At 41.7% G+C, this 22,143-nt stretch overlaps 1 protein-coding gene across 5 annotated transcripts in view; it reads right to left on the bottom strand.

Annotated features, from left to right (window-relative positions):
* Positions 1-419: 419 nt before the first annotated feature.
* The window catches only part of SH3GL3 (SH3 domain containing GRB2 like 3, endophilin A3), a 447,963-nt gene continuing 426,239 nt past the window's right edge, over positions 420-22,143 (bottom strand). For 4 of the 5 annotated variants that reach the window (XM_050796192.1, XM_050796187.1, XM_050796191.1 and 1 more), the window contains one exon: positions 420-1,082. In XM_050796192.1, coding sequence (XP_050652149.1) covers positions 877-1,082 — 206 coding nt within the window. In that variant the 3' untranslated portion in view covers positions 420-876. Of the gene's footprint in view, positions 1,083-9,453; positions 9,647-22,143 lie in introns of those variants that run through there. The other variant, XM_050796188.1, reaches the window with a different exon arrangement.

Here is a 22,143-nt window from a genome sequence, read left to right as displayed (position 1 = left end):
ATAATAGGATTGTAGACTCCAGTGGGCCAAAGCATGTGACAAGTGGGTACTGTAGGCAAGGCCAGGCACTGGTTCACTGAGCCTAAGAGGATGTTACTGGGGACTCAACCAACTCTTGACCATACTACTTCCTGAGCATCCATAACACAACTTGCTCAAAAAACCTATCCAAAATGTGGCAGCAGCAGAAGCTTGATTTGGGGTCTTCCATAAATAAACTTGAAGGTAGGCAGAAGGGCTTTCCATCCCCCAACTGGAAGGAGGATGAGTGTCATGTTTGAATCAGGTGGAAAGTGAAGGCTCCCATCAGGAGGCATCATCTAAGCATCCGCGCTGTGACACTTTGGTTGGCCATGGGGTGTCAGTTTGCAGCTGGAAGACTTAAAAATCAACAATTCAACTTAAAAATAACCAAGGCCTTTTGCCAACACAGTGTGTCATGTTTATTGGGCTATTCACAGGTAAGCTTAAAATACAATGAAGAAAAAAGACCAGATGTCATCAGGAATGTCGAGAAACAAAATATTTAGCATTTCTTAGTTTCAAATGTTACCATTTCATTGCAGCTGAGGAATACAGGCCATTCATTGACATAACTGCAATGGGTGAGACTTATTTTTAGTAACAGGAAGCATATACGTTTAACCAATGACTTTTAGGACAAGAAGCAAAAAAGAAAACAATATTTTCATGTAGCAAAGACAAGAAAATCATTTATACAAACTAAAGTGATACAAAATACATTATAAAGAGAACACACATACAAAAGTCATTAAGTTGGTCAAATAGCAAAGGATGTCACAGAACACCACACTGAGAGCACATTGGTGTGAATTCATTTCAGTTATGAAAGTATGTCCAGAGTGTGTTACACATTTACTGAGGTAAAGGCACGATCACTTCAACATAATTAATGGGGAAGAATCCGGATTCCCCGTGTATCATTCCTTCATACCAGTTTTCATCTATTTGATTGGTTAATGTAATGATGTCCCCTTCTTTAAATCCTAATTCTCCTTGGTTTTCTGGCTCAAAGTCATAGAGACCACGACAGCAGGGCTGGTCCATGGGAATGTTAGAACCTGTCCGCATGATATGGAGACAAAAAGTACAAGTTAACATGATAGATTATCCATGGGAAATTGGAAATGTGGAAAAACTTAGACAGACCCTTAACAGCAGGCCCTGCTTCCTTCCCACAACAAGGCCAGCTTCACCCAGCTCACGGGTGCTGTTTGTGGTCTCTGGCTGCCTCAGCTCTCCCAGTTGCCTGCGCTGACCCCATAAGCCCAGTGTCTGTCTTTTCAATACTCGCAGGCAGAGAAGTCATGCCCAGCCCATCTCCCAAAAGCAGTCACTCAGCTCCAACTGAAGTCCTAAGGGAGGGACAAAGGAATCACAAGGCCCACCTCCTTCTCTCTGGGAGCTTACAGTTTCTTTGTGGGGATTGGAAAATACATGAGAAACTTTTATTAATCTGTTTTTGAGACAGAGTGTTGCTCTGTCGCCCAGGTTGGAGTGCAATGGTGTGATCCTGGCTTACTGTAACCTCTGGCTCCCAGGTTCAAGCAATTCTTGTGCCTTAGCCTCCCAAGCAGCTGGGACTACAGGTGTGCTCCACCACGCCTGGCTAATTTTTATATTTTTAGTACAGGTGGGGTTTCACCATATTGGACAGGCTGGTCTCGAACTCCTGGCCTTAAGTGATCTGCTCACCTCGACCTCCCAAAGTATTGGGATTACAGGCGTGATCCACTGTGCATGGCCAAAATACTTTTAGAGAACAAATATGAAGTGTATATCACTCATGGTTCAGGAGCTCTGGGGAGAGGGTAGCAGGGAAGACCTTGGTGGTCAGCAAGATCTTCCTAGTGCATGGGCAGGATGAGGGCTGGGAGGAGAGAAACCAGGACAAGAAAGGCAAGAATATTTACAGACAAGAATATTTACTGACATCTATTCCCAGAATAACATCAAAAACAATTTTTTTCAAAACAAAAGCATGTTAATTGTAAAGAAAAAATACATGTATGCAAAATGGAGAAAGAAAAATCAAAGCTGTAACCCATTACCCCAGAGATAACTGGGCTAGCTTTCAGATTCCAGATGTCTTCATGATTACATTTGTGCATATATTTACATATAGTTGTTTTCATAAAAGATTCTTCTTGTACCCACTAGAGTGAATATATTCCAATTTTACTTTTAGTTACTGACTAGCTGTCAACTCTAACAATGTAACATTTCTTCAACTAGTCTCCTGTTGTTGGACATTTATGGTTCTTCCTTCTTTTCCTTCCTTCTCTTCTTTTCATCTCTTCTTTTCCTTCCTTCCTTCCTTCCTTCCTTCCTTCCTTCCTTCCTTCCTTCTCCCTCCCTGTTTTTCTCGACTTCTCTTCCTTTTGCTTCATTTCTTTCTGTTGTCTCTTTTATTCCCCCTTGGCTTTTATAGACAATTCTTTGGGGGAAAAAAAAAAAAAAAGCTTACACATAAATATCCACAAATGTGCACAACTAGTTCCTGAGGATAAATTCCAAGAAAAGGATTTCATGGTCATAGAACATGAATTTGTTCTAAAATATCTGACATTTAGTGTCAATTTATTTTTCTATTAGGGTTGGTGCAAAAGCAATCACAGTTTTTGCCATTACTTTCCATGGCAAAACCCATAATTACTTTTGCACCGACCTGATATCACTATTTTTCTTAAAATGTTTAGAAGTCCCTTTATACTACACATATTTACCCTTTATCTGTCATTTCTGGTACAAACATTATTCCCAACTTATCATCTCTTCTTTTTTTTTTTTTTTCTCATTTTGTTTTTGAAGTTTGTGCTGGCGGTAGGGCAGAGAAGGGTTTCTGTTTTGTTGTGGCACGAATGCACAAATTTAAGAGTATAAACAGTCAAACTGATCACACTTTCTATGCATGGTTTATTCTCACAGTTCTATATAAATACTCAACTAAATTTTATTCTAGTATTTTTATTTATTTATTTTTCATGTCAGAACTTTTACTTTTATAATCCGTTTGGATTTTGGCAAAAAGAGGTAAATATCTATTATATTTAATAATGCTTATGCAGTTATACCAACATAATTAAATAATCCATATTTTCTCCAGTGATTTCAAGTATTGCCTTTATCTTTATCACATATTTAATTATCATGGGACTTAGATCTATTTTTGGATTTTCTATTTTGTCCCACTGACTCATTTTGGTAACAGTACCATATCGTTTTAAATACTGTAGCTTTATAATAAATGTTAATAGGCCAGGTGTGGTAGCTCAACACCTGTAATCCCAGCACTTTGGGAGGCCAAGGTGGGTAGTTCACTTGAGGCCAGGAGTTTGAGACCAGCCTGGCCAACATGGTGAAACCCCATCTCTAAAAATACAAAAGTTAGTCAGGTGTGGTCGCACATGTCTGTAATCCCAGCTACTCAGGAGGCTGAGGCGGGAGGATCGCTTGAACCTGGGAGGTGGAGGTTGCAGTGAGCCAAGATCACACCACTACACTCCAGCCTGGGTGACAGAGTGAGACTCCATTTCAAAAATAAAAATAAATAAATAAATAAAATGTTAATAACTAGTAAAACTAGTTCATAGTCATTACTCTTCTATTTCAATATTTCCTTGCTATTCTCATGAATTCATTTAACTAGGTATATTTTAGTATTAATGTGACACGTTTCTCTCACAAAAATCTCACTTCAGTTTTGACTGGTTCATATTTTTTTTCTTTGAGTATTAATAAGATTAATCTTAGGAGTTTTTTTTCTTAATAAATGACTTTTGCCATCCTATTTGATGATTTCCATTTTTATTTCCTTTTTCTGTTATAAGACATTTTCCTCCCTCTAGACTTCAAGTGAGAATTGAAGCAAGTTCTGCCAGAAATTATGTTCTTTCCCCACCGAAGGTATGGGGTATTTCTATGGCTGTCCAAATGAGATGCCCCTTTGTCCTGGGGAGAGGTAGAGAGGTGACAGCATCGTGGGAGGAGGAAGAGAAGGATTGGGGCAGTGGAGATTCCTGGTGTGAGAAGGATTATAATATGTTTGTTTAGATAGCTTGAAATTCACAGAGTAGCGCCTGTTTCTCTAAGGAACAGGGCACTCTAAGGAGCCTTCATCAGCGAAGTTCCACAGGTTGTACCAAGGTGGCTTCCTGTTGCCTTCCTGTGGCAGTGGTTCTCAACTTGGTGGCACACTAAACAGCCCACTGCCCAGGTTGAACCCCAAACCAATGAAATCAGAAGCTCCGGCATCAGTATTGTTTGTTTCTCAGGTCCTTCCAATGTCCAGGGGAGGTTGACAACTACCAGTGAAATGATCCTCCCCCCTCCTTCCCCCAGGGAAGCGTTAAAGGTTAAAGAGACTCAGCTGGCGAGGAAAGGGAAGCGGGTAATGGTAGGGGAGCTCTTCTTCCTCTTCAGGGAGGCAGCTCCGGTCCCGGGTGATGACTTTGAAACTCTGGACCCACCTGCAATATAACCTCTACTATCTACATGATGTTTCTCGCCTCTGGATGGCTCCTTCCATGACAGACCCCACCCCTCCCTAAGTCTGTGTATTCCTCTTGTCATAATGATGAAAGCTAGGGGGTAGAAGGCTGTAAATATCGGGGTTTAGTTCACTATTTTGAATTTGAACAGAACAACATTCAACGATTTCAAACAAAGCATAGGGGAATAGAGGGCTTACAATACAGAACTTTTCATTTTCCTTGGGTCATGGAGTACATATATGGGTGGATAGGCGGGGGCTGAGCACTGAAAAGGGCAACCTGAGCCGTGAGTCAAAGTCTACTTTATTAATGTATACTGTTTTAATGTGGATTATAAAAATAATTCTTATTCTTTTAGCATTTCTCCCACTACTAGTTTTTAACAGTCAGGTACTAGTTTTTAACAGAGTCAGGTACTAGCTTTTACCAGTCAGGTGCCAAACCACATGGTAGTCTTGGGAAACATTTCCTTGAACACAGAATGTTAATGCTAGAATGGAATCTGGCAGTCCTCCATGAGTCCTCCCCTTTTCAAATAGAAGCCATCAATGCCTCTGAGAAGTCACAATGGCCTGGCCCCAGGGCTACTGGCTGAGCCAGAAACAGGAGGGCTCCAGACCCCAGGCCATCACCTACCTTGCTCCATGTCACCTCCTACATGATACTACTAAGGGTTGCCAAGACATTTCATAGGCTGATACACTGACTACAGGGCTAATGATTGATTGATTGATAGATAGATAGATACATTTATATATTTCCCTCCTATTTACTCTATAAGCCACCTGTAATGACCAAAATGCTTAGTGGCAGGCATACACTTGTCGAAGTGTATGTACCACCTCCATGTGTAAACCAGGCCACCACCTCCATGTGTAAACCTGTTCTTGCTGCACACACACACAGAACAAATCATGGAAAGCTGCATTACTCACTTCTCATGTCATTCATTCTTGGCAAGGAACCACTGCCACATTGCCCACTTTGATATTCTGAGAGCTGGAAAGAGACCAGCACTCCTATCACACTCCATCAGCACCTAAACCCAAGACAGGGCATCTCTCCAGAGACCACTGAGTAGAAAGACCCTGTTTGAGAGCCCCCTGACTCACGCAGTGCAAGTGCACCTGGCCCACCAGCCACCACTGGGCTGCCTAAAACACTAACAGCAATTGGCACTTGCTAAGTAGGCACTTGGTAAATCCACCCCAACCAGAGCTCAGACTGGCTGCCCTGAATTACACAATGCAGCCAGATGATATTCTGAAGTATCAAGGCCTTTTTCATTCTGGGTCATTTCTGTTGCTTGGGGCCCTCAACCCAAGGAGCTGGGGCTTGCCTCTTTTACTTGAGGAGGAGGGTAGAACCCAGACATGAACAAAGCAGTCAATGTTTAGCTTTTAAGTTCCCAAATAAAACCATTTCAGTTGTGACACATTGTGAAAGCCAAGGCTTTTAGGCTTTCATGCTAGAGCCAGGTAGGCTTTTATAAGATTTAAGAGCGAGAGCGATAGAGAGAGAGAGGGAGAGAGAGAGAGAAACTCCTGGGTTCCAAGGAACTAGAGTTTGAAGAACTCAGAGCCTAGCATTTTGATTGCAAGCCATGGAGAAGGAGGAGCTGTTTCCTGCCATCCAGAGAAGAGATACAAGCTCTTCCTGGAGGCAAGGAAGTAGGGAAGGGGCCTGGAGTAAGAAGAGGATGAGCAAGAAAATTGAAATGCTCCTTGGATGCCACCCTGGGGAAGGGGGTCTTAGACTCCACTTTCCACAGAAATTCTGGGAGAAGGCAGCTATCAAAGTTCTCTGGACTAACACGGGGGCTGCAGCCCAGTGGAAACCATGTGGTGTCACTAAGTAGAGATGGGGCCTGAAGGCTGGTGGCTCCCTGTGAACTGTGAACAAATTCCCTCAAGTTCCCAGCAGGAATGCTGAGGGGTCACTGAGGCCAGAGACAGCCTGAGGGCAGTGGCACAGGGTTCCAAATGCAGAGATTCAGCAACCCAGAGAAGAAGGCCTGGGCCACAGATGTCAGCAGGTCCTGACCCAGGCCCAAGGCCTCCTGTGACGAGTCACCTCAGCTGTGGAAGCGAGCTTCCCTACCCGACACCATGACGTTCTGTAAACTCCCCACACATCCAGGCAACATCTTAGGACTGGATCAGTGGGAGGAGAGAACCTTCAAGAAAAACCAACAGCCCTGATAGGGAATTTCTACTCTGAATTGACTGTTTAAATCCGGAATCGCCTAAGTCATAAATGGATAGTCTATGCTTTCTATTGGAAGAGACTGAGCTACCTTGAAATGGCAAGGTTGTGCTTTTTTCCACCATTAGAAGAAATGGAAAAAAGATTTTAAAACTTTTTTTTTTTTTGGTCAACAGCAGAAATGGAAAAAAGATTAAGTTGTTTCCGCCATTGGTCTACATAGAGGCTTGCAAGCAAGTTCAGTTCAGCTAAAGAGAAATTAAGTTGCTGCCCGCCTGAGTGACAGTGTGTGAATTTTCCCTTGACACAAAAGTCACCACGGATGGAGCCCCAGAGTCCAGGCAGAATGGGCTGGATTTCCTCAATGGAGGCTTTCCAACTCTGTTAGATATGAGCCTCTCCAAGAGAGCTGAATGCCTGGTTTCCCACCATCAGAAGCCAGCACCTCAGCTGAAAACATCTCGTAAGAAAAGACTGGTCCTAACCAGTGTCCCATCTTTGTTGACAACCCCCTCCCGTTTCCCCTGTGGTCCTGCAACTGGCAGTTCCTCATCTACCTCCACCTCCTTGCTCTCTCGCATTCAGTAGCTGGCACCTGGAATCACTGGGCATAGTTGCACAGGAGCTCCAGGCTGGCTGCTGTGGATCTGGGTGCCCTTGAACAGGCGGCTGAAACCCCTGACTCTGGGCCGTCCAGTGAGACGGCTTCAGCCAGGGTTGCCCTCCCCAAGTGGCCCTGTGTTTATTTTCTCTTACTCCTGAGACCTGACTTCAACCAAACGTGACAGCCAAGGTGGGAAAACACAGTCTTCCTTGTTAAAGTATTGAAACAAAGATTATTTTAACAGAGAAAAGGGAGTGTCCCTGTTAAATATTTATTATTCAAGCTCTGTTCCACACCATTAGGAAAGAGAGAGAGAGAGACAGACCCTACCCCAAGAGTTTAAGATGGCTGGTCAGTAAGTACTGTATCAGTAACACAGTAGGAGGTAGGAAAACCACGTTCCCCCTGAAATAAACTGAACTTCCCTCTTGGCATTAATATGGTTCAGTCCCTCTTATTTTAACAGCAGGAAAATTATTTGCAGTTCCCCTCCCCCAACTCCACTAATTTTATATATATATATATATATATGTATACACACACACACACATATATATACACACACACATATATATATACACATATATATATTTTGGCTAAAGTCTCTGCTGCTGCAAAGGGTTACTTGCATATGCAGAAATGCTGAGCACATTTTATTAAGGTAGAGGCAGTCCAGTCTACAATTCCTCAGCCCCACTCAGCTACAGGGATGAAATAATAACTCCCAGGTGTTAGTGTTTACCATGTGCCAGGACAATATTCTAAGTGCCTCAGAGATATTAGTGGATTTATGGATTTAATTCCCAGAGAAATTCTATGAGTAGGTACCACTATTTCCCCCAATATGAGGGATGGAGAAATTGAGGCATACAAATTTAACACAATTAAGCCACAGCACTGAGACTTGACCGCAGGCCAGGTCGAGAGTCCGTGTTCTTGATCCCTATGCCATATACCGCTCTGAAAATGGTTAGTTTGTGGTTTTATCCCTACTCCTTTTCTTCCTGTTTTCCTTTTTTTTTTGAGACTGTCTTGCTCTGTCCCTCAAGCTGCAGTACAGTGCCCTGCTATCGGCCTGCAGCCTTGACCTCCTGGGCTCAAGCAATCCTTCCGCCTTAGCCTCCTAAGTACCTGGGACTACAGGCACCATCATGCCCGGATAATTTTGGTATTTTCTATAGAGGTGGGGTCTCACTATGTTGCCCAGGCTGGTCTCAAACTCCAGGGCTTAAGTGATCCTCCTGCTTTGGCCTCCTGCTTTGGCTTGGAATTACAGGCATGAGCTACCATGCCCGGCCTTCTCCCACACCATTTCTGAGCCAACTCCAGCCAATGGGGTGGCCCATCAGCTGGGCTTGGAATGAGCCTTTGGGTCCTCAGTTTGGCATACCTCAGGATGCTCCCAGGCCTTAGAAGGATCTCTAAGAGCATTATCTACCTAAATCCTACCCAGATTCCCAGGAAGGTCTGTCCATGTCCCACCTAGCCTTGCCTGGCACACCTGAAAGATAACTTCCGGGCACTTAGTCTCTATCTTGTCTTCTTCAGCCTGAGTTCCAGCTTCAAAGTGAGCAGCTCAGGCTTCAGTTAAAAATAGTGCCCACTCCAGCGAGACTCCGTCTCAAAAAAAAAAAAAAAATAGTGCCCACTCCAGGTGGTGAATTAGACACCAGAGTAGAGATGGCATCAGAAGGGACTGGCATGTCTGCAGCCTGGCCTTCTCATCTTCTCTCTCTCTCCCATATGCCAGGATCTGGAAGCCTGTTCTCCAGGGCTCCATCTCTAACCCTGACTTTAAGGGAGGTGAAGGTGGAAGGACTGGTCAGTGGTGAAAGGGGCGTCCTTTTCTCTGTTGCACTAAAAATCACATTTCTTTTGTGGAACTTGGGTTCTTTTCAGACCACCGAAGGAGCCCACTGTGCTCACTCCTTTGCTGGCCTTGACTGTGGGGACTTCGTGATCTGGAAGCATTCAGTCAGAGCATCCCCACTGAAAGGCAAACTATGACCCACCCCCACAGCTATTTTGAGGGGCAAAGGGGATGGAGAGAGAAGTAATTCACACAATGCTGTCAACATAAGTCGCTGTTGGGGTACAAGGTATGGAGTCTCCCAGAAGCTACTGACCTGAGAAGGGCTCTTTGTCTTTTAGTAAATCCCCCAGACTGTTGTGTCTTTTGAGTGTTTTTGTTCCTGCTTTTTATAGTTTTTCTCTTGCCTCCCTTGTAGTCTGGCTGCGACCTGTCACTTTTTCCTGCCGTCAATGGCCTTCCCGAAGCAGTCCCTTGGGCCTTCCTAATCTGCTGGTTCCAGTCTGCTGTAGGCTGGGAAATCAGATAACCGATTATATAACATTAACAGTGCTGCATTGTGGGCTCTTACTCTGTACCGAGTCCCTTGCCCAGTACCCCTAATTCACAAGATCCAATTTAATCCTTAGAATAATCCTGTGAGGTACTAATGAGAATCCGCATTCGTTAGATGACGAAATTGAGACCCAAAGGTATGAACTGAGACAGGATTCGGGCTTCCCTCTGACTCCAAAGCCCACTTTGCAGTAAGGCAGGTAACACCCCTTTGGGCTGGGTGGGCTCATATTCTGCTCACTTCCTGGCCTGAAGTCAGGAAATCCAAACGTGTTCCCTTATTACTTACACCAGTTGTAGAGCAGCTGAGGAACAGACAGGAAGGTGGGGGGAGTCCACACCCCAGTCAGGAATGGGACCCCAAGGATCCTGGAAGCTTCGGTTCCAGAACCCAGGTGACCTTGAGGTTTGACTGTACCTGCGCCATCCGACTAGAGAGTTCATCTCCTACCATGGTGGGGTAGAAACCTGATTTGGAACTTTCAGGTTTATTTCTGGTTCCAATTCATTTTCAAACTCTCACCGAGTGTTTGAAAGCATGGAGCCAGGAGCATGGAGCCAGGCACCATGCTCAATCTGTGAGATACCATCTCCTCTGAGTTCAAACAAGCATATCTGATTCAAACTCCCTTCAAAAAGTTTCTTTTTTCCCATTTATAATCTCAAATTGTTATGGCAGAATTCGTTTGAAGCACATACTTTCTCGCTATCTAACCCAGACACAACACTGGTGTCCAATGCTGATAGATACCACAGACACTATCTAATTCAACATCTCTAACATATTGTTTTTCTCCATGGGTAAGAGCGCACTGGACAGAAGCTTCAGATCTCTGCATCTTTGCTGTGGATTAGGTCATCTTTGGGTCCTGATTTCCTTATCTGGAAATTTTAAGTGTTGGTCTATGATGGTTAAGTTGTACATTACCAAGTAAAATCTAGTAAAAGTCTATGAACTGTCTTTCTAGAAATAACAGCCCTGTATTTATCCACAGGAGATGTGATTTATTGAAATTACTTGTCAATGGAACTCAAGCTTAACCATTAAAATCTGTAAAAATAAGCATGTGTGCTTTATGTTAAGCTTAATGCCAATCTTCCTCAATTTACTCGAGTTATATTAGATGGGTTTAATTAATAAAGTTGTGCCCTCCTCCACCTTACAAAACCATGACTTGTCTACTGAGATGACGTTTGCAGATAAATATCAAAACCTGCGGCCCATTTATTTATCAAAATAAACTTTCTGGCAGGTGACCCCTCTATTGCAACCAGATCCAATGTGTGTGGTTTGTTTTTGTTGCTGCTGTTGTTGTTTGTATTATTATTATTATTATTTTGCCACTCTGAGTTCTGGAAAACGAAAATGCAAACAGCAGCCTTCATTAGAGTTGGCTTTCTGGCCACTGGCATAGTGATCAGCTTGCAGATGATACCTTGTCTGGCCTGCTCCTTGCTTTTTCACAATGTGGATTAGTTGCCAACATCTAAAAGTCAGGAGATGTCACATAAACATAGGGTTTCTGGCTAATCTTGAAAAATCAGAAAGGCTAGCTATGATGGGCCCACATTCTCAGGCAAGGGGCACTTGTCGTAGACTATTGGCCATCCCCTTCAGAAAGAACAAGTGTTTTCTAGTTGTTGAAGGACACACCTCTCTCTGTCATGATCCTGACTTGGAAGCTTAGAGTCAGCCATTTATCACCAGCCTTGCACTACCTTCTTACACTTTTCCTATGTCTCTCATTCCTATAATCTGGCATTCAAGTTTGCACTTGCAGCCACATCCACTGGACAACTCTAAGGGGTGTCATTCATATGGGTTCAGAGTCCCCTGGATGGTGCAACACCATTGTTGCCTGGTTTGTAATCCCAGGAAACAACTGACTTCTACTGTATTTTTTAAAACAAGTACATAAATTAATATTTAGATGATGGTATTTTACATTTTAGCTTACAGATCAAATGTATCATTATAAAGTATATGTTAAGATTTTAAAATATGCAGCATCGGAGATCATTTCAGCAAAGTCAAAATTCCCACAACTAAGTCGGAATTTATGTCTTATGGCTTTTCAAAACTCTTTTTACAGGCTATTTAGAATAATTGCAGAAAATCATTCCCTGCAGTGAGGAAAACTTCCCTCTCTAAATCTCCCTTCAGACTGGAAAATAACAGAGAGACTCTTCCTGTTCACCTCACCAATGGCTACTGATCAGCAATAATAATCATATTTCAACTTTAATTTTTAAAATATTTTTTAAAATATAGAAAATATTAAATGTTCAACCTATCCACGTTTCAAATTATTAAGAATGCTAAGTACTCACAAAAGATAACTACTGCAGCCACAGAATTTAGAGCTAGAAAGTACCTTGGAATGTATTAAGTCCAATCACTTCCTCTATGAACAAGTTCAAATCGGTCTAGAGGTGCTAAGAAACTCACCCCAACTGATACAACTAAGAAGTTCCAGAATCTGAACTACAACATGGGACTCCTGTTTCCTTATTTTTTTCTCTCTTGCCAATAACTCTGACTCTGAAGCACTACTGATAATACCTAGAAATGGATCTGGGGGGAAGGCTGTTAGTGGGGAAGGGGAATAGAAGAAAAGAGGTGGAAGGAAAGAAATGTAAGAAACAACCTGCTGACCGAACAATCACCATTGTCACTGCTCTGTGAAATTTTAATTTCCTCTATGGAAATGTAGGTTAAACAAATTGCATGTATTTCTATTTGTAAAGTGTTCATCTTCTTTAATTTTCAAACTTCATATTTCACTTTTGAATAAATATTTATTTTCTAATGTAATCCTAGACATTTTGTGCCAATGAGGGGAATGACTTAGGCTCTAGAAATTACTTCCAAGCTGCCTTAGAAGTGTCAAGAAATTTATAAAAGTCTCTTTTATACCTAAAGAGAGTTAGAATGTCTTAATACAAGCCATTTGGGAAATTTATTTCACCTCACTCTGATGTGCCTGTAGCACACATTTGGAATGCATATTTGTTAACTAATTTCAGTCTCCTATATGTTTAAAGCAGGTCCCAGTTTGGGGCATATTAACCCTTAGTTGTGATTACACAAAGTGGTACCCCTTTTAAGAGTTTCGGCAAGAAGAAAAAAAAAACTTCATAAAAAATGAGTTGATAAAATACACTTTGTCCTTAGTCTTTAAATATATAATTCAGGAGGTGACAACCTGGGACCCAATAAAAATTCCTCACGGGCGGGGAAGATACTTGAGCCTGGGTCACATTCCTACACTATTTTCTTCAAAATCAGTGGTTTTCTGGGAGCTACACAGGCACACGTTTCAGCTCAAGGATGTTTCTTGGCCTCCTTTTCTCTTTGGGGACAGAGGGGCAGCTTACACTGATGAAACAGCATGACCCTACACTCGTGGGCTTGAACAGGCAGTCGTTTCTCCCAGCCAGGACCTAGAGTTGGATTTTGTCTGCAATCTGTCATTTCAAGATGTGATTCTCCCCCTTCTCCATTTTGGCTCACTTTACTCATTCTCTTAACTACCTAGCAATGATATTATCAAAGATTCCATCTCAGTCCCACGATGCATTCTGCTTAATTGACTTATGTTCTTTCATCTCTCTCTTTTTTTCTTTAGAAAGAAGAAATGATGAAGAAAATGTTCTTGGAATTCATTTCTGGCAGTCTCATGAGCTTTGCTTTCATTTGTTAGAGAAATGCTTGACATTTTTCCTTTACTTTATAAACACTATGTGCAAATCATTCAGAATCCTAATGGAAAGTAATTTCCCATTAATGCAGGCTATAAATGTCATTTTCTTTTGAAACTGTGCCTCAAAAACAAACAGTACAGGACCCCCTTTACACTCACAAATTCCACCCACAAATCAAGGAAGCCCAGTGCTAGGTGTGTGAGATGGGGACTTGAAGCTACCACCGAGGGAAACTTAGAAGAGGCAGCCTGGGACAGGCACAGGCAAAAGACACACAGTGGTACACAGTAGAGTTTGCTGCAGTGGAGCATATGGGACACTGAGCCTTCTTAAAAGCCAGCTTCTGCACATCTGTGATCTCTGTCTGAACATCGCCCTTCTAGGAACTTAATCAGTCTAGGGACCGAGCTACTGGCCAAGAAAGAGGGGACAAAGTACTGACATGCGCGACCTCAGTGAGGAAGCCAAAGACCTCACTGTCTTCTGTTTTTCCCTTCCAAGTCAGATGCATTCAGCGGGCTCCCTTTGCAACCACTTGCTGACCACAGATTCCCCATAATCATGAATCTTGGAAATAAATCATTCCCAATGCTCCTGGCCGTTTCATAACATTCCCTAGTATTCTTTCTTAATGACATAACATGAAATATCTATAAGGTAAAATGCCCAGCTCTGCTACTTCCTGGCTCTCTGATCTTGAGAAGATCTCACTTAACCTCTCAGAGCCTCTACTTACTCATCTGTAAAATGGGGACTAAAAATAGTACTAGAGATGTATACAAAGTATTTATACAATATCTAACCCATAGTAAGTAGTCAATACGTGTAGTTGCTATTATCACTATCTTATTATTTATTACTTTTTTAAATTTTCACTTCCTTGGAGTACTGTTATGAGGATGAAATGAGTTATGTCTATGTCTACACAGCACCAAATACTAACTCCTGGCATACTGTTGGCACTCAAATGCTAGGTCCCTATGACCTTAAGGGATACTTTAATTCAAATACCTTTTCATTTTTATAAGGCTTAACACACTCTACACTGCCAGTCTGTGAGCTCAATCAAAGGAAAGTTGAGCTCTCTCTTTGGTGGCAAATGAGAGAATGGTGTCTTGGGAGCTTGACCTGAGGTCCTATCTCTAAGAACTACTCGGTTGCAAGCTGGAAAGGTAGAGACAATGGGGCAAGGACTGAGCCCTGGGGTTCTGGGTTCTCCTTTCCTACCGGCATTGAAGGAGGGAAGCTGAGGTTGAACTCACTGTGAAAAGTTTTAGTTAATTTGCTTATACCTAGCTGCTGCTGCTGCTTTTTTTTTTTTTTAGACAGAGTTTCACTCTTGTTGCCCAGGCTGGAGTGCAAGGGTGCGATCTCGGCTCACCGCAACCTCACCACAACCTCTGCCTCCCGGGTTTCAAGGAATTCTCCTGCCTCAGCCTCCCAAATAGCTGGGATTACAGCGTGCACCACCGTGCCTGACTAATTTTGTATTTTTAGTAGAGATGGGGTTTCTCCATGTTGGTCAAGCTGGCCTCAAACTCCCGAACTCAGGTGGTCCACCCGCCTTGGCCTCCCAAAGTGCTGGGATTACAGGCATCAGCCACCACAACAGGCTGAAACCCAGTGACCGTTAGATTATGGCAAAACATTTGAAAAACTTTTTGCCTATAATAACTCTGGAAGCAGACCACATACCAGCAGCACTAAAGAAAGAAGGTGAATAAAATCAGAAGGCTGGATGTTAGCTAAACCTTGGTATGTGTAGCAAGTTATTATAAGAAAGACAAAAGTTGCCCAGTCTGCAAGCAAAGATAAAAGAAAGAGCAGAGGTTGGTTCCTAATGCATTAGAAAAGCAAACTTCTGTACCCCAAAGAAAACAAGATAAGCAGATTGCTCTTTCGAATCATTGCTTCTGTACCCCAAAGAAAACAAGATAAGCAGATTGCTCTTCCGAATCATTCTCAGAGACCTCCCTAAACCAAAGGAACTCAGTTGTGTGGCAAAGATGCAATGAAAGGTGTCACCTTCCTACTCAAATCTGCTGTTTCAGGTGGTCTCAAGGTAGCCTCTGTAAGTTAAGAAAGTGAAGCACGGGTGAGACAAGGAAGGAAAGAAACATTTTAAGAGCTATATCTAAGAAAGAACCTTGAATGTATTTACAGGCACATGGAACTGCCTGGAAGTATATAGATCAGAAGATCACTATGTTTTTTAAGAAATCAAGTTGTGGACAGTGTGGTGACTCACCTGTAATTCCAGCAGTTTGGGAGGCTGAGGCAGGTGGATCACTCAAGGTCAGGAGTTCAAGACCAGCCTGGCCAACATGGTGAAGCCCCATCTCTACTAAAAATACAAAAATTGGCCAGGTGTGGTGGTGCATGCCTATAATACCAGCTACTTGGGAGGCTGAGGCACAAGAATTGCTTGAACCTGGGAAGCAGAGGTTGCAGTGAGCCAAGATCCCACCACTGCACTCCAGCCTGGGCGACAGAGCAAGACTATCTCAAAAAAAAAAAAAGAAAAGAAAAGAAAAGAAATCAAGTTGTGATAAGAAGTGTAAACCTAACCTGAAGACATCTGTATCTACTAAACTGTAAGGAACCCACAAGGTCCCTGAGCAGCAATAAGCACAGATGTCAAAGAAGGCAGCCCTCCAAAGCCCACTTACAATGTGGTCTTGGAAGACACATTTCTCAGAAAGCAAATCTAGGAGCTCACAGAATAAAAGACAAAAGCATCTCCCTGATCCAAAATCCAGAGAGCAGAACCAGGGTCTAATCAAGACACTTTCTTTACTGCCAGGGTAGGGGTCCTTGAAATTTCTGTCCAGCAGGAGTCCATCATTGTTATGGACTGGTGTATGCAGTGTAGTTCTATTTGCTATGGCCTGAATGTGTGTGTTCCCCCAAAATTCATCTGTTGAACTGTAATCTCCAATGCAATAGTATTAAGAGCTGGGACCTTTAGGAATTGATTAGGTAATGAGAATTAGTGACTTGGGGGTGATTAGGTCATGAGTAGAATTAGTGCCCTTATAAAAGGGACCTGAGGGAGCTCATTTGCTCCTTCTGCCATGTGAGGACATAGCTAGAAGATATCATCTATGAGGAATGGGCCTCCACCAGGCACCAGTTCTGCTGGCACCTTGATTTTAGACATCTCAGCCTCCAGACTGTAAGTAAAAGCTACCCACTCTAAGGTATTTTGTTACAGCAGCCCAAACAAAGATGCCATTACAACTGGATAGCAGCTGCCTAGCTAGAGGTTGTACTTCCCAAGTTGCTTTGCTACTAGGTGTGGCTGTTTGAGCGCTCATCCCTGGAATGTCTGTGTCATTTCCACCTGTGGGTATAAGAGGAAATATCTAGCCTAAATGTTTGTTCCTTCTCCCCTTCCTGCTGGCTTGAGTGGCAATAACTAGGAAGCCATATGATGAAGATGGCAGAGCTGCCATCAGCCTAGACCCCTGAGAGACTTTATGCATTAGAACCACCTATCTTCTTGGAATATTCTCCCTGGACTGTGGCAGGAGTGAGGAAATTCTATTTTACTGCATTTCGGTTTTGTGGGTTTTTTTGTTTTTTTTTTTGAAACAGAAACTAGTGTTAGCATAATACAATACAAAAAGTATTTTGGACCAATAACAAGCAGCAAGAGAAACCTGAACGGACCAATAACAAGCAGCAAGACTGAAATGGTAATTTAAAAATTACCAAAAAAAAAAAAAAAAAAAAAAAGTCCAGGACCAGAAGGATTCACAGCTGAATTCTATCAGACATTCAAAGAAGAGTTAGTGCCAATCCTATTGACACTATTCCACAAGATACAGAAAGAAGGAATCCTCTCTAAATCATTCTAGGAAGCCAGTATCACCCTAATACCAAAACCAGGAAAGGACATAGGAAAAAAAAAAAAGAAAACTACAGACCAATATCCCTGATGAACACAGATGCAAAAATCCTTAACAAAATACTAGCTAAATGAATCCAACAGCATATCCAAAAGATAATCCACCACAATCAAGTGGGTTTTATACTAGTGATGCAGGGATGGTTTAACATACGCAAGTCAATAAATGTGATACACCATATAAACAGAATTAAAAACAAAAAGTACATGATCATCTCAATGACACTGAAAAAGCATTCGCAAAATCCAGCATCCCTTCATGATTAAAAACCCTCAGCAAAATAGGCATACAAGGGACATCCTTAATATAATAAAAACCATCTATGACAAACCCACAGTCAACATAATACTGAATGGAGAGAAGTTGAAAGCATTTCCTCTGAGAACTGGAACAAAGACAAGGATGCCCACTCTCACCACTTCTGTTTGACATAGTACTGGAAGTCCTAGCCAGAGCAATCAGACAAGAGAAAGAAATAAAGGGCATCCAAATCAGTATAGAGGAAGTCAAACTGTCACTGTTTGCTGATGATATAACTGTATACCTAGAAAACCCTAGAACCCAAAAGACTCCTCCAAAAAGCTCCTAGAAATGATAAATGAATTCAGCAAAGTTTCAGGATACAAAATTAATGTATATAAATCAGTAGCTCTGCTATATAACAACAGAGACCAAGCTGAGAATCAATCAAGAACTCAACCACTTTTATAATAACTGTAAAACAAAAACAAAAACTTAGGAATATACCTAACCAAAAAGGTAAAAGACCTCTACAAGGAAAACTACAAAACACTGCTGAAAGAAATCATAGATGTCACAAACAAATGGAAATACACCCCATGCTCATGGATGGGCAGAATCAATATTGTGAAGATAACCTTACTGCCAAAAGCAGTCTACAAATTCACTGCAATTCCCATCATCAAAATACTGTCATCATTCTTCACAGAACTAGAAAAAACAATCCTAAAATTCATGTGAAATCAAAAAAGAGCCCGCATAGCCAAAGCAAGATTAACCAAAAAGAATAAATCTGGAGGCATCACATTACCTGATTTCAAACTACCCTATAAGACCACAGTCACCAAAACAACATGGTACTGTTATAAAAATAGGCACATAGATCAGTGGAACAGAATAGAGTACCCAGAAATAAACCCAAATACTTACAGCCAACTGATCTTCGACAACGCAAACAAATGTGTAAAGTGGGGAAAGGACACCCTATTCAACAAATGGTGCTGGAATAATTGGCAAGCTATGTGTAGGAGAATGAAACTGGATTCTCATCTCTCACCTTATACAAAAATCAACTCAACATGGATCAAGGACTTAAATCTAAGACCTGAAACTATAAAAATTCTAGAAGATAACATCAGAAAAATCCTTCTAGACATTGACTTAGGCAAAGGCTTCATGACCAAGAGCCCAAAAGCAAATGCAACAAAAACAAAGATAAATAGCCGGGGCTTAATTAAACTAAAGAGCTTCTGCAGAGCAAAAGGAACAATAAGAGTGTACAGACAACCCACGGAGTGGGAGAAAATCTTCACGATCTATACATCTGACAAAGGACTAATATCCAGAATCTACAAGACCTGAATAGACAATTCTCAAAAGAAGATATACAAATGGCCAACAAACATGAAAAAAATGCTCAACATCACTAATGATCAGGGAAATGCAAATCAAAACCGCAATGCGATACCAACTTACCCCTGCAAGAATGGCAATAATTAAAAAATCAAAAAATAATAGATGTTGGCGTGGATGGATGAAAAGGGAACATTTCTACACTGCTGGTGAGAATGTAAACTAGTACAACCACTATGGAAAACTGTGTGGAGATTCCTTAAAGAACCAAAGGTAGAACTACCATTTGATCCAGCAATCCCACTACTGGGTATCTACCCAGAGAAAAAGAAGTCATTATACAAAAAAGATAGTCGCACACGTATGTTTATAGCAGCGAAATTCGCAATTGCAAAAATATGGAACCAGCCCAAATGCCCATCAATGAGTGGATAAAAAAACTGTTGGCGGGGGGGGGCGGTGTGTGTGTGTGTCATATATTTGCAGCAACCTGGGTGGAATTGGAGACTATTATTCTAAGTGAAGAAACTCAGGAATGGAAAAACAAACATCATGTGTTCTCACCCATAAGCGGGAGCTAAGCTATGAGGATGCAAAGGCATACAAGTGATACAATGGACTTTGGGGACTTGAGAGAAAGGGTGGGAGGGGGTAAGGGATAAAAGACTACAAATTGGGTTCAGTGTATACTGCTCGGCTGATGGGTGCACTGAAATCTCACAAATTACCACTAAAGAGCTTACTCATGTAACCAAATACCACCTGTTCCTCAAAAACCTATGGAAAAAAATTAAAATATCAAAAAAATAAAGAAAGGAAAGGGGGAGTGCTTCACATGGAAAGTTGAATCTCTCCCCCAACTACAGAAATATACAGGGTGAAAAAATAAGTAAATAAGAAGAGATAGAAAATTGTTATGGCACCAATGAATTCTACCTTGAAAATATATCTGCTTCATTAAAATCTTAAAAAACAAACAACAAAAAATAGTCTTCAGAGAATTGTAGCTGAGTATCCTCTTGATACATTTTTTATAAAATCAATTTTATTAACCTTCACTGAAACATTACATCAAAAAATGTAAACTGAAAACTAGTACCACATGCTATAAAGAGACTGTAACCATGAAAATAATTATGGAATAATATAATGGAAAATAGACAATTTTATTACATCCAAAAGGTACATTCTCTAGTCTGTAAATGACTTTTAACCGGAGGCCTCTCCTCTCTGTTAAAATTGAGCATTAAAAATACTCCAGCACAAAACTGTAGCTTATCTTCTTGAAATTGGAATGAATAAAAGAGAATTGAAAACAAGAATATTTTCTCATCATGTGATTTAAGATTGTTTGCCTGTATCCATTCAGCACCTAAAGCCATCTTGGGGAAGAGCAAAGATGCAACCAGTGAGATAAGTGGCATTGAATGTCTTAAGGGAAATTTCCATTAATATGGCACGATGAAGTACAAGACTGCAGCCTTCCTTTCATGTATCAAATCCCTATCACTTATAAAATAGGACTTTTTAAGGTTGCAAATAATGTTGGAAAATGAGACTAAATACTGCTGGTAGACCAGAAATTATGAGGAACACAAGAATGTCTGGAAGACGGAAAGCAGCAGATGGAGGAAATGAGGCTCAACATGGCTCCCAAAGCGGAATGCCATGACAGTGAAGTCTAAGGGCGCCCAAAGCTCAGTGTTAGTGGATCCTAAAAACTGGCTGGCTTTCTGAGAAAAGAGCAGCCAGGTGAGTCCATTCATCCTGGGTTTGTACCAGTGCCGGGAGCCCTGGCAACTGCCTTCAGGAAGGGGTACTGACTGAGTGTGGGCACCTGAAACAGAAAGTCAGGGCAGCACTGAAAACCAGAAACCAGTCCACTGCACTCAACAGAACATCCCTTATTCCCCCTTAACCACAGGAGGCAACCTCATAAGCACTCTCAAATAAAAAATTGTGCACAGAGCCAAGAATCATCAACGTATGAGAAACAACTTCATAAAGTAGACCCTAGATCCCAGCAAATACTCAAGGAGATAAGAATTAAGAGGAGATTTTTTAAAAAGTATAATTAAGGGCCAGGTGTGGTGGCTCACGCCTATAATCCCAGCACTTTGGGAGGCCGAGGTGGGTGGATCACGACGTCAGGAGTTCACGACCAGCCTGGTCAACATGGTGAAACCCCGTCTCTACTAAAAATACAAAAATTAGCCAGGTATGGTGATGGGCACCTGTAATCCCAGTTACTCAGGAGGCTGAGGCAGGAGAATCACTTGAACCTGGGAGGTGGAGGTTGCAGTGAGCCAAGATCGCACCATTGCACTCCAGCCTGGGTGACAAGAGCGAAACTCCATTTCAAATAATAATAATAATAAGAAGAAGTATAATTAATATTCTCATAAGAATATGAAGGGTCTAGTTACTTGTAAAATTTTTTAAAAATGTAAATTTGAACACTTATCATGGTAGGCAGAGCAATAGCCTCCCCCAGAGATGTCTGCTTCCTAATCCTCAGAACCTGTGGATATGTTACCTTACACAGCGAAAGGGAATATGAAGATGTGATAAAGTTACAGATTTTGAGATGGGGAGGTTACCTGGGTTTATGTGGGTAGGTTCAGTATAATCACAACAGTCCTTATAAGCGGGAAGCAGGAGAATCCGAGTTAGAGAAGGAGATCTGACAATGGAGGCAGGGAGATCTGAAGATGTCATGGCACCAGCTGGGAAGCTGGATCAAGGGGCAATGAGGCAAGGAATGCAGGCAGCCTCTAGAAGTCAGGAGAGGCAAGAAAATGGATTTCACCCTGTCTGGAATGCGAACACCTTGATTTTGGGATTTCTGATCTCCAGAACTGTAAAATAGATCATACATTGTGTTATTTTAGACCACACAGTTTGTGGTATTTCATGGCAGCATCAATAGAGAACAATACAATTGGAGTAAGAAATTCAATAGATATGCTAAATAAATAAATGGATCAAGGAATAAAGTAAGAAGGTGAAATGTCCTCAGAGGGCAGAATAGAAAGACAGAAGTACAGAGAGCAAGGAGGAAAAGACGAGGCAAAGGAAGGACCAAAAGTTTCAACCTCTAGTAGTTGCTTACAAGGGCAAAAAGAAAGGGAATAGAGAAGGATATTTAAGGCATTAAAAAAGAAAGAAAGAAAGAAAGAAAACAACAAAAATAAACCCTGCCTATAATCCTAGCACTTTAGAGGTCGAGGTGGAAGGAATTTTGAG

Source organism: Macaca thibetana, chromosome 7, assembly GCF_024542745.1.
Source record: "Macaca thibetana thibetana isolate TM-01 chromosome 7, ASM2454274v1, whole genome shotgun sequence".
NCBI classification, from domain to species: domain Eukaryota; kingdom Metazoa; phylum Chordata; class Mammalia; order Primates; family Cercopithecidae; genus Macaca; species Macaca thibetana.
Note: the sequence above shows the minus strand (reverse complement) of the source record. Positions and strands in the feature narration are given on the sequence as shown.